This window comes from Amblyraja radiata, chromosome 3 (assembly GCF_010909765.2).
Source record: "Amblyraja radiata isolate CabotCenter1 chromosome 3, sAmbRad1.1.pri, whole genome shotgun sequence".
Classification (NCBI taxonomy): Eukaryota; Metazoa; Chordata; class Chondrichthyes; order Rajiformes; family Rajidae; genus Amblyraja; species Amblyraja radiata.
Window position 1 is genome coordinate 46,427,799 of NC_045958.1, and position 15,695 is coordinate 46,443,493.

At 38.6% G+C, this 15,695-nt stretch overlaps 1 protein-coding gene across 5 annotated transcripts; it reads right to left on the reverse strand.

Annotated features, from left to right (window-relative positions):
- Positions 1-5,256: 5,256 nt before the first annotated feature.
- On the reverse strand, positions 5,257-15,401 carry nfil3 (nuclear factor, interleukin 3 regulated). 5 transcript variants are annotated; one of them, XM_033017754.1, is made up of 3 exons: positions 15,049-15,401; positions 13,850-13,938; positions 5,257-7,338 (listed from the first exon to the last, which is right to left on the reverse strand). In XM_033017754.1, the coding sequence occupies exon 3, from the start codon at positions 7,072-7,074 to the stop codon at positions 5,563-5,565; it is 1,512 nt and encodes a 503-aa protein (XP_032873645.1). In that variant the 5' UTR covers positions 7,075-7,338; positions 13,850-13,938; positions 15,049-15,401; the 3' UTR covers positions 5,257-5,562. The 5 variants fall into 5 exon arrangements, with proteins under 5 accessions (XP_032873645.1, XP_032873643.1, XP_032873642.1 ...); XM_033017752.1 differs by having other exon boundaries at positions 13,709-13,938; XM_033017751.1 differs by having other exon boundaries at positions 13,446-13,938.
- Positions 15,402-15,695: the final 294 nt, after the last annotated feature.

Sequence of the window (15,695 nt, forward strand, 5' to 3'; positions counted from 1 at the left end):
GATTTAATACTCCACCGGTTATATAAATATTTGAAGTGAGAGCGTTAAAATTCTAAGTTCTAATTTTAGGATATGTACTTATTAAATTCCAAATGGAATTTTTGTATTTGTTTTCACATCATGGCCAAAGTATTTATTCTCTGTACAGTGTTATGCATTTCAAATTCAGAAAACACACATTGAAATGAAAATTATGCAAACATCTAGCCAGTAGGCCATGAATATTTCCCATCAAGATGCGAAAGAAACGACAAACGTTTTAATAAGTTGACACTGTAATGCTTGATGTGGTGAACTAATTGGTGTTGACAGACAAAAAAGTAAAAGATTTGTTTAACATTTTTAAGATTACAAAACAAGATTTTGTCTTTATAAACTAATTGGGGAAACATTTAAAAAGGGGCACTTTTTTCACAAAGATTTTAGATGATCAGCCATGATCATATTGAATGGTGGTGCTGGCTCGAAGAGCCGAATGGCCTACTCTGCACCTATTTTCTGTTTCTAATGTGTTAATGGAAAAAGCAGCCAGAGGAAGTGGAGGAGGCAGGTACAATCATAATATTAAAATTTTAAAAATCACATAGACACTTATAGCAAAGCAAACGTTTGCAGGGATATGGCCCAGGCTCAGGCAAGTGGCACTAGCTCAGTGAAGCCGAAGGGCTTGTAACCACACTGTATTGCTCTATGACTCTAAACATAGAAATCATGGAAACATTAAAAAAATAGGTGCAGCAGTAGGCCATTCAGCCCTTCAAGCTAGCACCAGCCATTCAATATGATCATGGCTGATCATCTAAAATCAGTACCCCATTCCTGCTTTTCCCCCCATATCCCTTGATTCCTTTAGCCCTAAGAGCTAAATGTAACTCTCTCTTGAAAACATCCAGTGAATTGCCCCCACTGCCTTCTGTGGCAGACAGTTCAACAGATTCACAACTCTCTGGGTGAAAATGTTTTTCCTCAGTCCTAAATGGCCTACCCCTTATCCTTAAACTGTGACCCCTGGTTCTGGACTCCCCAACATGGGGAACATTTTTCCTGCATCTAGCCTGTCCAATCCTTTAAGAATACATAGTGGTTGACAGTGGCAAAAAAAGATTTAGACTGCCTTAAGATGTAGATTATTTAGACACTTGAGCAGAAAATTGGCAACTGGAATTCAAATAAAAAAATGTGAGGTAGTTCATTTGGGGAGAAGCAACCTCAAGGGGATCCTCAATAAATGGAACAATACTGAGTGTGGAGAAATAGAAGGATCTTGGAGTATATGGTCACAGATTCCAAGTAACAAGGTAGCTGGTTAAAAAGGCTATGCAATGCTTTCCTTTCTTCACCCACCCAGCATGGAACTTATGCTGGAAATGTTTACTCCAGTCAGGACACAGCTTCAAGTACCTCGCAGCCCCAACACCACATTAGAAGGGTACAACGTTATTGGAATTTACATAGAGGAAATCTTTCAGGCTGGTGTCAGGGTTTGAAAATTCCAACATAGAGAAATTTTGAAATAGGTTGTGGCTGCTTTCTCTGCAGTGGAGAAAGCTGATGGAAGACTTAATAGTTATGTAAAATTCTAAAAGGTCTATGAAGGACTTGTTTCCTTTAGCAATAGGGTAAAAACTCAGGCAGCTTAGGTTTAAATCTCATGTCTGCTTCCATCATTCATCTTCATCTTCAGCTCAAGAAGTTCAGAGTGAGGAAACATCTCCTAATCCGTTTTACACAGCCATCATGCAAAGCATGCTCACTTCATCAATAACAGTTTGGTACAGCAGTTTGGACACTCACTCCCATAATAAACTACAGCGCATTGTCAATAAAGCATCCAAAATCATCAGCACCCCCCCTCCCATCAATAGAATCACTCAATCTCAAACGGTCCGTGTCAAGGGTGAAGAAAATCATTTCTGATCTCTCCCACCCAGCTCACCACATCTTCCACCTGCTGCCCTCAGGGAGGCGCTACAGCTCACTGCCTGCCAAAACATCACGATTCAAAAAGTTTCTACCCATATGCAATTCGAACTCTGAACTCTATGATATCACAAAGCCACCCCGTGCATGTACTGTATACTGTATGTTGTCTGTGTTTTATGTTATGTTATGTTCTGCTTACTGTGTTCTTCTGTACCACAAACTGTATGTCTGCATGACTGGAATCAGCTTATTGTGTAAAATCCTGTACTGAACATGAATTCCACCAGCTTGACTGTGTGGTCATTAAATAATCTTGAACTTGAACTCTTGATCATTGTCTACCATCTCCCCAGAAATGATACCGCATACACTCACTCGCCATGCCTGCCAGACACAGGCATAGAAACCCAGCAATTTCTTGTCAATCCTGGATGAGTAGGGGACAGTTAGTTCCTTGCAACTCTTGTGTAATATTGCTATAATGCAGGGAGCACTGGAGTAATGTGTAATGCAGTTACTGCATACTTGTAGTCATACCACCTTAAATATTACTAAACTTGAAACTTAACCACACAATTGGCTTTCTTGTGGTAACTTTCTAACCCAAATGTTCTTTGCCAAAACCGACTGAGCACACACAAAAGCCGAATTTCACCTGTTAACTGAAATGTTAAAATATTATCAGATCTATGTTCTTGCCCATAATGATCAACTGACTACGTGGCTTTTGATCAATTGGGCCAATTCACTAAAATATGACTGTATTGCACCTCCATCTCATTAGCCTGGAATCTAGGTATGAATGTAAAAATATTTTTCCCTTTCAATCAGTTTCCGGGTGAAATCGGTATACAAGCAAGATTAGTTACAGTTCAATTAAATTAAATAAAGCACTGGAATGAATAGTGCAGGCAACACAAAATCAAATTATCATAGATCTACGCACAGTGGTTAATGTACCAGGTTAGTAGCCTGAAGTCAGGCCTGTACGAGTGGAACACGGTATCCTCGACTCTGTCCGGGGACCCCGACAGTCCTTTCAGGTTAGGCAGAGGTTCACTTGCACCTCCTCCAACCTCATCTACTGTATCCGTTGTTCAAGATATGGACTCTTATCCATCGGCGAGGCCATACGTAGATTGGGCGATCGTTTCACTGAACACCTTCGCTTAGTCCACCTGGACCTACCTAATCTCCCGGTTGCTAAACACTTTAATTTCCTTTCCCATTCCCACACTGACCTTTCTGTCCTATGTCTCCTCCATTGTCCGAGTGAGGCTAAATGCAAATTGGAGGAACAGCATCTCATGCGTTGCTTGGGCAGCTCACAGCCCAGTGGTATGAATATTGATTTATCTAACTTCAAGTAACCCCAGCATTCCCTCTGTTTCCATCCCTCCTCCACCCAAGTCACACAAGCTTCTCGTTTTCGCCCAACATACAGCTAACAGTGGCCTGTTTCCTTTATCTTTGTTACTTTTTTGCATATATTTCATTGATTGTTCATTATCTCTCTACATCATCGTCTTTATCTCTTGTTTCCCTTCCCCTGACTAGTCTGAAGAAGGGTCTCGACCAACATCTTGAACACCCATTCCTTCTCACTAGAGATGCTGCCTGTCCCGCTGAGTTACTCCAGCTTTTTGTATCTATCTTCGGTATCCTCAGTCTATTTTTATTTCCATTGATTTTGTCCATGTCAGTAAATACACAAATAACGATACAGTAACCATACCTCCAAGGCATTGCAATGAATGATGTTGAAGGAGATTAATTAATATGAACATTTATTTTCTTCCCCTGCCTAGTTAGAATGGGGATGAGGATGTCACAATCAATGGCAAGTTTTGATAGGCTTTAAGTATTAGTGGATGTTACATTTTTATAGAGAATCATTGCAAATAAAGAGGATTGCTGGATTGCTTGTCATTTTTCAAATTCTCTTAAGTGACCTGCTTTGGAGGAACAGGCAGCTTTTGTGGGTTTTTTTTTAGAGATACAGCACGGAAACAGTCCCTTCGGCCCACCGAATCTGCACCGATCAGTGATCCCTGCACATTAACACTATTCTATACACACACACACACACACGAGGGACAATTTTACATTTATACCAAGCCAATTATACTACAAACCTGTGGTGTCTTTGGAGTGTGGGAGGAAACCAAAGATCTCAGAGAAAATCTACGCCGTCACGGGGAGAACATACAAACTCCGTACAGACAGCACCCGTAGTCGGGATCGAAGCCGGGTTTCTGCCTATAGGTCAGGTGTTCATAGCCCAAGATAGGTCAGTCTGAATTCCACACAGATTATTAATTTAAATCTGAGTGATTAAACAGAATAGAATATAAAGATAGTGACAGTGATGGCGACCATGGATGTCCCAAATTATTTTTAAAAAGTAGTTTTGCTTATGCTAGTATAATTTCAGGAAGGATAGTGATCAGTCTAATCCAGTGACTCCTGATTGCTGATCAACTGTGTTGTGGTTGCCTTTAAAAAGGACAATGAAATGCCCACTCTGTTCAAATACAATAGGAACACAAAATGCATGTCAGCCAACCACAATGCCCACATCCTGCAAATAATAAAAACTAGGACTAAGATATTTTTTAGATTGTCAAGAGAGTTTTATTTACCATCTAAACATGATTTTATACATGTGGAGCTGGCCTGTGAAAGTTTTTATGCTGACACTAGATTATAAAAATTGAATAAAATCCTCATTTAATTCAGCACTTGGGAACAGGAACCAAATTTTATTTTCTGAAAGAAAAAAATCCTTTAAAATTCAAGTTGAAATAAACCTGGGTTTATTCCTGACTATGGGTGCTGTCTGTGAGGAGTTTGTACGTTCTCCCCGTGACCTGCGTGGGTTTTCTCCGGGAGCTCCAGTTTCCTCCCACACGCCAAAGACGAACAGACGACGTAGGCTAATTGGCTTGGTAAAATTGTAAATTTTCCCGAGTGTGTGTAGGATAGTATTAGCTGGTCGGTGCAGACTCGGTAGGCCGAAGGGCCTGTTTCCGCTCTGTAGCTCTAAACTCAACATGAATAGCACTTTAACAATAAAATATTGTTGTGCAACTTTAATTCGCCGATCTTCAATTTTAATTTTGTAAATATGCTGATGATCTTCAATTATAATTTTGTAAATATACTAAATTACTCAAGATCCAGGGGAATTATTTTTACATTTCGAGTTCAACCAGCTATGTTCCAGGCAATGGTATTTAAACAATTGGATGTAACAGAACCTTCATATTTGCAAACTGAAATACAAACAATTTTTTCATAATTTCCCATATTCAACAAAAATCAGGCGTCTCATTATTCATCAACAGTTTAATTATTGTACCTGATATTTTGCTTTTTGATGTCTGATAAAACAAAAAGGTAAAAGATTCATCTGTAGCATTGAATCAGGCATTTGAATGTACAGAAGTGAATGTTTTCATCAGACTATGTTTATCACAAAGTCACAAAAGACAAATTTCATAATGTACAATTCAGAACGTACATAAGCATTTACAAGAAATCACAATTTAACTACAGTGAAATGACAACAGTTCCAGTGAAAATTTAGCATAATATAAAATGTACTACTCTACTTCATTTAGAATCTTTCATAGAATCTTAGTTGGCAAGTCTTTTCTCGGTAGTGCATTTGCCAGTGTCTGAAGCAGTAACCTGCTGCTTTTCTATCAGTTTTTTCAATGATGCAACTTCTGCACTTAAGTTTGCAATTCCTTGTTTTAAGTACAAATTCTCAGATTCCAAGTGTGCCCCTTGGTGAATGCCATTGCAAGCAGAGTCCTTCCCAGAATTAACCAATTGGTTTGTTAGTGCAACTGGAGAGCATGGCTGAACATTTTTATATGCCCCTTCCAATTTCTCTTCAATCTCCTTTTGACGCCAGAGTTCTGGTTTCTGAGACCAATCATTGATGCTTGCAACTTGAATAGACAAAGGAGCAAGAGAAGAGTGTACTGGCTTTGAAGAATTGCATTTAAACATTGTCGCACTGTCTAATGAGCAAGATTTTTCAGTGGAAATATTGCTGGCAGAGGGTTGTTTCCCTGTCGTTGCATAATGTGCCTCCGCATTCTCTACTTTAATCTGCATTGCTCTAGCCTTGATGCGAAGCTTGTGAGGCAGTGCAGAAGAATTTGAGTTGTGAAACTTAACCGTGGCAATGCTCACAATTTTTGGTTCTACAGGAGAGGGTATTGGACCTTTTGGTACACGCTGTTCATCTTCTCCATCTTCTTCAGATGTATTTTTCCCTTGGATGCCTTCATCGGCTTCTGATGTTCCTGGGGAATTACTTGATGATCTAGTAATCTGTAAAGAAGGTGGTGAATGGGTATAATTTCCATTGAAAGCATTCCCAATGTAGTTCCTGTACACAGTTGCAATATATGAACCATTATCCTCACTGGGTTCCCTTAAGCAGGTCCCAGTATCTAGTTTGAATTCCAGAGGTTCTTGTTTTATAACATTGAAAGTACTGGTTGGGCTTTTGCATGCAACTTGGAGAAGGGGACTTTCCCTGGCATTTGAAGACGTTTCCGAAACATCTGACAATGAACTTGGTGGAGAGTGTTTAATGACAGAAATACAGCCATTTGCAAGGAAATTATGTTCATGTTCTGGTTGGAAAGCAGCTAAATTTATGTTGGAGGGTTTATAGTCTTGAAAACATGGCCCTGGAGAATTTCCAAGATTCTGTATTTCCTGGGCATAAAATGCCGCAGTAATTAATCCGAATTTTAATTTCAAAGCTAAAAGCTCCGACTTCAGTCTTACATTTTCCTCACCTAATGCCATAAGTTTGTTCTCCAAAACCATATCATTCAAACGCCGCTTCTCACGTGACCTTTTGGCCGCTTCGTTATTTTTTCTTCTCTTCTCCCAGTATAGTTCATCTTTCTTCTCATCAGGGATGAATTCCCGCTTTCTGCGACAAGTCGAAGACTTTTGTTTGAGAGACCCAATGCTCATGTCATCACTCATCATACTGTCATCTGCAGAAAAAGTCTCTGCACTGTTTTCAAAAGCAGGAGCTAATACCATCATTTGTTCCCCAGAAACGCAAGATCCAACCAATCCTGTATATTTCTGGAGAGCTGGTCTCTGTGCTTCCATTATGTCAACTTTGTCCTCACGTGTATGTATGGCTGATGGGACAAAAATGTTCTTAACTATTTTCTAGAATATGCCTCATTGAAAATGTTTCTTCCATTAGTTGGCTTCTACTTCCAAACCTTCACTGTTTGCAACACAAATGAAATCTGAAACCTTAATTGCACCCAGATCTTCATTACCGGTTGGATTTCAAAACAGCTGCAAGATTTATTGTTGGACTTGATAGAAGAAGTCTTTCAATTACGCTGTGATTTTATCGACATCCTGGAAGAAAGAAAATTAAACAAATTAATCATTTTGAAACAAATGCCACGTTAAAGAATTGCCAAGAATTTCATTTTCTGCTGGCAGTGCTAAACTCTCGAGAGTGTATTACAGATAGCCTCCAGAACTCTGACATCAATGACAGACTCAATTATACAGTGCATTTAGCTTTACCAATCTGGCATGAAGTTCCAGGCATACATTATCATCAAATTTTCAATTTCATAGACCTATTTCACCTTTATTAAGACTTAAAATCTGCAATTAGAAAACACCATGGAGCCATTGGTGCTCTTTATTATTATGGGAGAAATCAGGCAGCAACTCCTGGAGTTTAAATGAAAATCCTCAGGTTGCTACAGTGATTCACTGGCAGATTTGCAATTTTCTCCAGCCTAATTGTCAAGTTCACAAACATAAGAACCTCTGGTATTTACAAACTACTCTTGCTGTAAAAATAATATTTAAAAGATTGCACTCTTGTGAGAGGTAGACATTTTAAAGATATAATTACTGATTAAAAAAGCTGATTTCATGTTTGTAATTATGTGACTTGCTTTTTAACTAAAACGTTTTGGTTAAAGAGCAGACCACATCCCATCCAGAATTCATGATAAAATGTGGATTACAATAATGGCTTCTACTTCAGTTTTCTTTTAAACTGAGATGGCCTATTTATCCAGCTTGCAGATGCTGACACCACAGTTGTGTGATACCAGAGGTCCCAGGGAGCTGTCAGCACCAGAAGTGGCGACATTCACAGCACAGGGATTGCTGGGTCTTTGTAGACAGCTTTCCTCAAGGTGGGTAGTGAGTGCCACAGTCCACATTATCAGGGAGAAATATGAGCCAATACGTCCCAATATATACAAGTTCCATCAATGCATGCATATTCTCTAACAATTATTTGGGAACAATATTTTTTTTAAGACTCAGAGTGCTGGAGTAGCTCAGCGGATCAGACAGCATCCCAGAAAAACATGGATAGGGGATGGTTCAGCTTGGTACCCTTCTTCAGACTCAAGATCCAGTTTGAGATGCTACCTGGTTTGCTGTACTACTCCACTTCTCTGTGCCTTATTTTGTAAACCAGCATCTGCAGTTCCTCGTTTCGACAATAATTCTAAAACCACTATGTAGATGCATGTAAATTTCTTTAAATGGCGTCCTAAACAGTAGAACTAAATTTCTTTAAAGTATAGTCTTAAACCTTTTCTTAAACAAAATACCGCAGCATTATTTTTGGCATGACTACTTCTCTATTGCAGTCATCTCCTCAAACAAATGGTTTTGTCAGTTTCTTTTTAACAGCATCCGTCCCTCAATTTGCAAAGCATACTTGGCTAATAAAGAATGATTATGAATTCCAAAAGGCATCCAGGAATTGGGGAAGCCCTTTTTGTATTTGTATCACTAATAGATACTGATAGACCACAACTGAAGCTGCAACCATTACACTGACAATCTTTCTAACTCTATATCGAGAGGTCAGAAGTACATAGCAACAAGAACTCAGGCCAAAACACAGATGAGATAAGAATACAAGGACACCAAACACGACACTGCTGATTAAAAAAAGATAAAAAAATGTTGTTACATTACATCATGTACTGTAGTCAGTTTGCCTGAAAGGACTAATTTGTATTTTTACCAGTCTGTTTCTTGAAAGATATATATGCTGAAAATAACCACATACTCAATAAATATTATTTTTGTTAGTCATAACTTGGAAAATTACTCAGTAAGCCTGGATCCCACCAAGTTAAATCCCAGGAGTGATTACTAGTGGAAATGATTGCTAGCAATTCTTAGAATAACCAGTCAGTCTTCTTTGTGTAAAAAAATGATCAAATACAGTATCAGATGAAAAGTGATATTTGACTGCTGAACCTTTTACATATTAACAGAGCAAGTTTATAAATAATGACAGCGCAATAGAGGAAGTATTGTGCAGCTTCACTGGCCCGTATAGAACAAAAGTAGGAGGTTCACTGCTTTTGTTTAAAATGTTTTCCAAGTAATCATACCTAATTAATATAAAATAAATAGTCCTGCATCACTGATGAATCAAACAATATTTAAACCATGAGATGAGCTGCTTTTACTAATTATAATTGTTCTCTGTGTACACTGACTTTTGTGACGGTTAACTAAAAGATTGTTTTTGCTTTTCTTAAATTAAAAGCAACGCAGATGATTGATTGTTCTCTGAAACAGGTGGATTTATCCTGGTAATGGGTTGCTGTCACTATTGATAAAATACAACGCTGATGAATCAGAGTTAAGAAAAGATATGAAGCAATGTAAATTCCCCTTCCCCATCTCCAATTAAATATTTATTTATATACATATTTAAACATGATAGTCCTATTTCTGCGCAAATGTGCCTTCTCCAAATTCTATGCTTTTTGAAATTAAAACAAATTTTAAGAATTATAATCATTTTTATGAACTATAACCATTTCCAACTACTACAACATCTAAAACAGGACTGGCGATTTATAAATGTTGGCTATTAATCTGTTTGCCCTCTAGCAGAACATGGTGGAGATGGCCAGTTCCAGACAAAGAAAATATCAATTGCACATATTTCAATGGCTAGATTCTAGGAAACTTCACAGAATCTTTATGAAAATTAATTTAATTGGAGTTAAGGATTTCCAACTGATTCAGATTTTATTCAATTTTCAAAATCCATCTTTAAAGTATTGCTGAGTATAAATTTGATACTGACAGATCCTTCATTTGCTTTTCTAAAAATGTAATCTACAATTCAGATGCATGTAAAAATAACTGTCTTGATTATCCTAATGGATAAACGCTCTTAACATGGGAAGACAATTTTCCATTTAACAATATTATTAATTGTCTATTTCATCTATCATTAACTTTCAACTTCAAAGCAATAGCTTACCGAACAAATCTATATGATTTTGCATATTTTAATGCGGATTTTCACTACTTGGTAGAGCACTTCTCTATTTTTTATTGTTAAATAATTTCTGCAAAGGTAGTTCCCCAGAGACGGTTGATTATTTGAAATCATGAGTTACTTTTCACAATAAATAAACTAGTCAGCTGTTAAAACATGAAAATATCAACTCAGTTCTTCAGGGTCGATGCTTAAATGGGAACAAAAAAACATAATAAAAAATAATTCAACAATAATTCCCTGATAAATTTATGATTTATGTGGGGACATTTCCCATTCTTGTTGTAAATGGTATGATGAATTTTAAGGTTTTTCAATAACTACTTTAAATGTCAGAAGGAAAGTGACGGGCTGAGAAATAATATCCTGTCCAAATGTGTTTATTAATGCTGCAGTCAGGGTAACAATAACATATAACTATAACATTCCTTGTCCACTAGCTTAGAAATATATTATCTTCAAACATGCCGATATCTAACATCATTATCAATTCCCTAACAAATTGATGGTCTTTATTCTCCACAGAAATGTGCTAAAAATAATTTAATTAAGTAATGCATTCAAATGTTTATTTATTTAACTATTTATCATCGAGTTAGAGAAAGATATAGAAAGGAAATGGGCACTTTGGCCTACCAATCATGAGCCATCTAATTTTACTTTTATTCTCTCCCACATTCTCTTCGTTTTCCTCACATTATTTCAGATTGAAGATTAGCCTACCAACCAGCACATCTTTAGGATGTAGGAGGAAACCAGACCACCCAGAGAAAATCCACATGGCCAAACTCCAGAGACGGAACCCAGGGTCAGGATTAAACCTGGGTCTCTGGCACTGTGAGGATTTACTAACTGCACCACTATGCCACCCAGAAATATCAACTCAATTCCCAACTTCCCCAAACTCTTCATACACCAATTCATTGAATGTAAATACTTTCATTAAAAAAATTCAAGTTATGACATTTACTGAACTATAAAAAATACATGTCACAATTGTTAGGTCGCAATGATATAACCTGTTTCCACAAAAGTGTTCTATATCTGTAAGGAGAAAGCAAGCAGACTTACATTTTAAAGGTTTATTCATAATTAGAAACAATATATGTAACATAATCCTTGTTTATCTTTATTCTATAAAACCTTGCGGTAAAAAACAAAAAATGTTCTACAAGTACCCATTGACACTGTGCTTATTGTATTACTCAACTGTAACTATGACTGTATTTCTATTTACAGAATAGGATGAAATGATGATAAAGCAAACATTTCATTTCTTTGTTTGTTTTGAGAATGAAAATGGTTAAAGCCCCACATTCATATGAATAGAATAATTGACACAATTCAGATACTTATAGTTAATACGTTGCTTCAATTTTCTTAATGCTTAATAGATAATATTTGTAAATATTGAGGTTCGTTAACAATTTTCTTGCTAAAGGAAGATATGTATACCGAGAATCCACTTCCATTTAATATTACTTGCAATAAAATGCACATAAGATTCTAACGTTAGATTCATGATGTGAAGTTTGCTTGCTGGCAATAAATCAAATGAGAAATATAATAGGATTGAACTGTTGGTCCGAAAGGCAGTAAAAGTGCAGCAACTGCTTAATCAGTAACAATGATTATAACAACAGAAGAGAAAGGAATAGTAATAGACCATTGAGTCCCTTGAGCTGCTCCAACATTCAAAAAAACCTTGGTTGATTTACAATAACACCATTTTCCTGGACTGTCCGTATATCTCTCAATTCCACTCATATGGATGGAGAATTACAAAAGTGAACAAAATTTTGCCTTACTCCAGTCTGAAATGTATTTTATTTTGCAAACAGTGAATCCTAACTCTAGATTCCTGAACAAGGAGAAATGTATTTCCTTCAACTATCCTGCTGAGCTCTGTGACAATTTTACAGTGAAATCAATGTTCTGAACTTTTAATAAAATGGCATACTCTACTCAATCACCTCCACATCACAGACTTGCCACCCAAGGAACCAACCTGGAGAATGTTCGCTGCACTCCCTCTATAGCAGGTATAGAGGATATAAATGATATATCAGGTATATATGTAGCAGTTATAGAGGATATTTCACACTGGATACTCCATGTGAGGTTCCACAAACTATCTCTGGACACCTTAAAGCATCTTCACTCAAATGGACATTGAGATAGATAGATAGGCAGTGGGGAATCATGACACTATCATAACTCAGGGCTTTAAGATTAAAATACACACTGATAAAGTGCTGGAATTCCGCTGGCAGGATTTAGCAGGGATTGGATACTGAGAAAAGACCAGCACCACCATATTAAAAGTCACATGGATTAGAATGACTATCCTTGATCCACATGCTGGGTAAACCTATTCAAATTTGGTTTCAATTCAAAATCTATCTGAAGAGTCCCAAACCGATCGGTCGCCTATCTATTTCCACCACAGATGCTGCCTGGCCCGCTGAGTTATTCAAGCGCTTTGCGTTTTGCTCAAGATTCCAGCATTAGCAGTCTCCTTCGCCTCAATTGAAATTTTAATTGGCATCAGAAAACACTGGTCTCTGAGTCTGAGTGTCCACGGTTCCGATTAGTACGTATAATTCAATTCGCCTTTCCTCCTAATTTCTTCACAACGTTAAACGTTAGAGCGGAGCAAAAACTTCCCGATTCTGCTCTTAATCACAGGTATTGCAATGAAGATAATCGTGGCGCCCTCTTGAGACGAGTACCCGCGTTGCAACTCAGCGGTCCACTCCAACGCTGTTGATGACAACACCACGAACCAGGAAAATAAAGCCATTATACAAATGACCTACTTAGCCAGCCATATACACAATTGACTCCTGCTGTCAGGTCAACAATAATAGTGACACACATTTCAAACGCTATAATGTAACAAAGCAACAAAACGAATGCAACCAAAATAGCCTGACTGGGAAAACTAATATGCAAAGGGAAAATCGGTTTGTCTGTTTCGAAAGACTGAATTAAACAGATTCAACTGCCGTGGACATTAATATTTGAATGAATATTTTTATAAACATAGTACAAAATAAATAGATCTTTTTTTTTTTAAACTAAAGTTAGGGGGTTTCTCTGAAGTCATTGACAATTTACGAGATATGGAAAAAGAAACCCACATATTTATCATTAGGAAATAAAACCATCATACCGAGTGAATCGAGGCCATCTATCACAAAGAGGACTGGAGTGGAGAACTTTTGCTAAACTAACAGGTCCACCACGAAAATAAGGTCTTGAATAAGCTGCTTTCCTCTTATATATGGTATGCTTCAGCCAATGCCCTACCACCACTCTGTCTCTCTTGCTCCCACTAGACGTCTCGATAACGTTCAATGTGTTTATCGCTGCACTGATGAAATGTTCTGGAACGATATGTCAGTCCAGAAGCGATTGCCTCACAATATAATGTACCTCTGTATGTGTTTCTGTGTGTGTGTGTGTTTTCTTTTTCCCTCTCATTGGATTGCGACAGTGAGAGTCAGAATACGTGACTAAAGCTGCGTCCAAGCTGATCCTGCGGCTGATTCATCCTCATTCAGCTCTTCGACTTACTCTTCACTCCAATCCACCCCGAACAAAGGAATGCAGCCGCTGCCCTTCACGTGTTCCCGATACCAACGCCTACAACATACTCCTTTGTACTGGAGGGGAAGAAAACACAAAAGCTGCGGCATATGACTGAAAACTTTACACATAAACCAACATTCCACCCATGTTTTTCGAGCAAAGAACTGGGAAAGGGATTTAGATCCGTTAAATTCCAACAATTTAAAATGGTTTTTCACTTTAAGCAATTAATTCCTGGTCGCCCCAAACAATCCTCGTTCCCTTTCCAAGTCATACTACCTCCCTGCTTTACAATAGTTACGCGGTTAACATTGTCTCTTTCGACTTTCAGTTTCCCCCACTCCCGATTAGATTGTGCAACATTTTCTAACAGGCTCTCTTCAAAGGGCCGGGAGAACCAGTCGGCTCAATGCGTGTTGCCTTTGAGCGATGCGAGTAACACAAGGTGATGGAAACACTCGGATTTTTACATTAAATAGGCAACCCTTTGCGTTTCCAACCAACAGATTATACATATCTGCTTCACCATTTAAAAATACTCCCATTTTGTTACAAGAAAAGGACAAGACAGTATTGCACCCGCGTCTTAATTTCCTAATAGCAGGATTACAAAAGCGTCCATTCAGCTTCTCGCTGCTGCCAGCGTTTTATAATGGCTATATTATGCAATGTTTCCAGGAACAAGCCCTCCAAGTACAAGTCACAGGATGTGCTCGGCAGGCGAATAATCTATTAATAATAGCGTAATAATGTCATAAAATATATACAGTAGAAAGGGAAATTCATCACATTAAGGCTAATTTGTCTGTGGGCACAGCGCCCAGCGCCAACCTGTTTGTTCGGCAATGCATACGCAAGATCTAGACCAAGGGCATCCCAACTCCTTGTTACAAAATTATTCATCTACCGCGGTCTTTTATGTGTTGTGGGACCCCTCTCTAATTCTGTGCTTACACCACCGAACATGCAGACGCTCGTTGCCGGCACTAGCAGCGCTCCCATGGTTACATAATAGTGTCTCCGCTATGGATAGATATTATAATTAGATAATTTATATATAGAAGCTGCTCGTCACAGCGAGACGTGCAACGTTGCCTCCCCAGGAGCGCTGTGCCTTTAGGCGGAGATTAAATCAATGTTAATACACACCACACCATAAGGTAACAGACGAAACTATTCCTTACCTCGCCAAACACCAGCAGAGGCGATCAGTAAATGTCTAAGCAAAGCTGGCTGAGAGCAGTGGAAGTCCTCCCGCGTTTACTTTGTAGCTCTCTGTCTCTCTCTTCCACTTCCCATTGAAACCTCGCCTTGCCTCTCCACAAAAAAGCCGCTCGTTCGTTCGTCTGCTGCTGCTGCTGCTGATGGTGCCCGAGATGTGTGTTAGTAGGTCAGCCGCCGAGCAACCAAGACTGAGAGAGTGGGGGGAAATAAGGAAGCGCCTGATTGACAATGAGCTCGTCCGCACAGCGAAAGGGAACAGCCACACTAGGCACAAGGGAGCGGCCAATGCGGCCGTAACCCAGCCGCGGAGAGGGCGGGCGCTGAGATCGTGCCGGGTAAGGTTGAAAAACAGCACATTATCACACAGGCTGTTGCATAACTGTAGAGACATAGAGTTACGGACGCAGACGGTGGGAGGGTGGGTGCTGATCTCACTGAACTGCTATTTAGGTAATATCCAGTGGGGGACTCTGTCAAATCGTCCTTAAGGTGGTCCGATTCACCGAGAGGACGTGCATAGGGCAAGACCCGGAGAGATTCAAAGTGTGTGATTGTGCTGGGAACTTTGTTTTAGAAAAACTAAAAAGGCGCTTTAAAAGAAACAGTG

Excerpts from the sequence above, each read along its gene's own strand:
- nfil3 (XM_033017750.1), bottom strand. The coding sequence starts at position 7,074 with ATGGAAGCACAGAGACCAGCTCTCCAGAAATATACAGGATTGGTTGGA.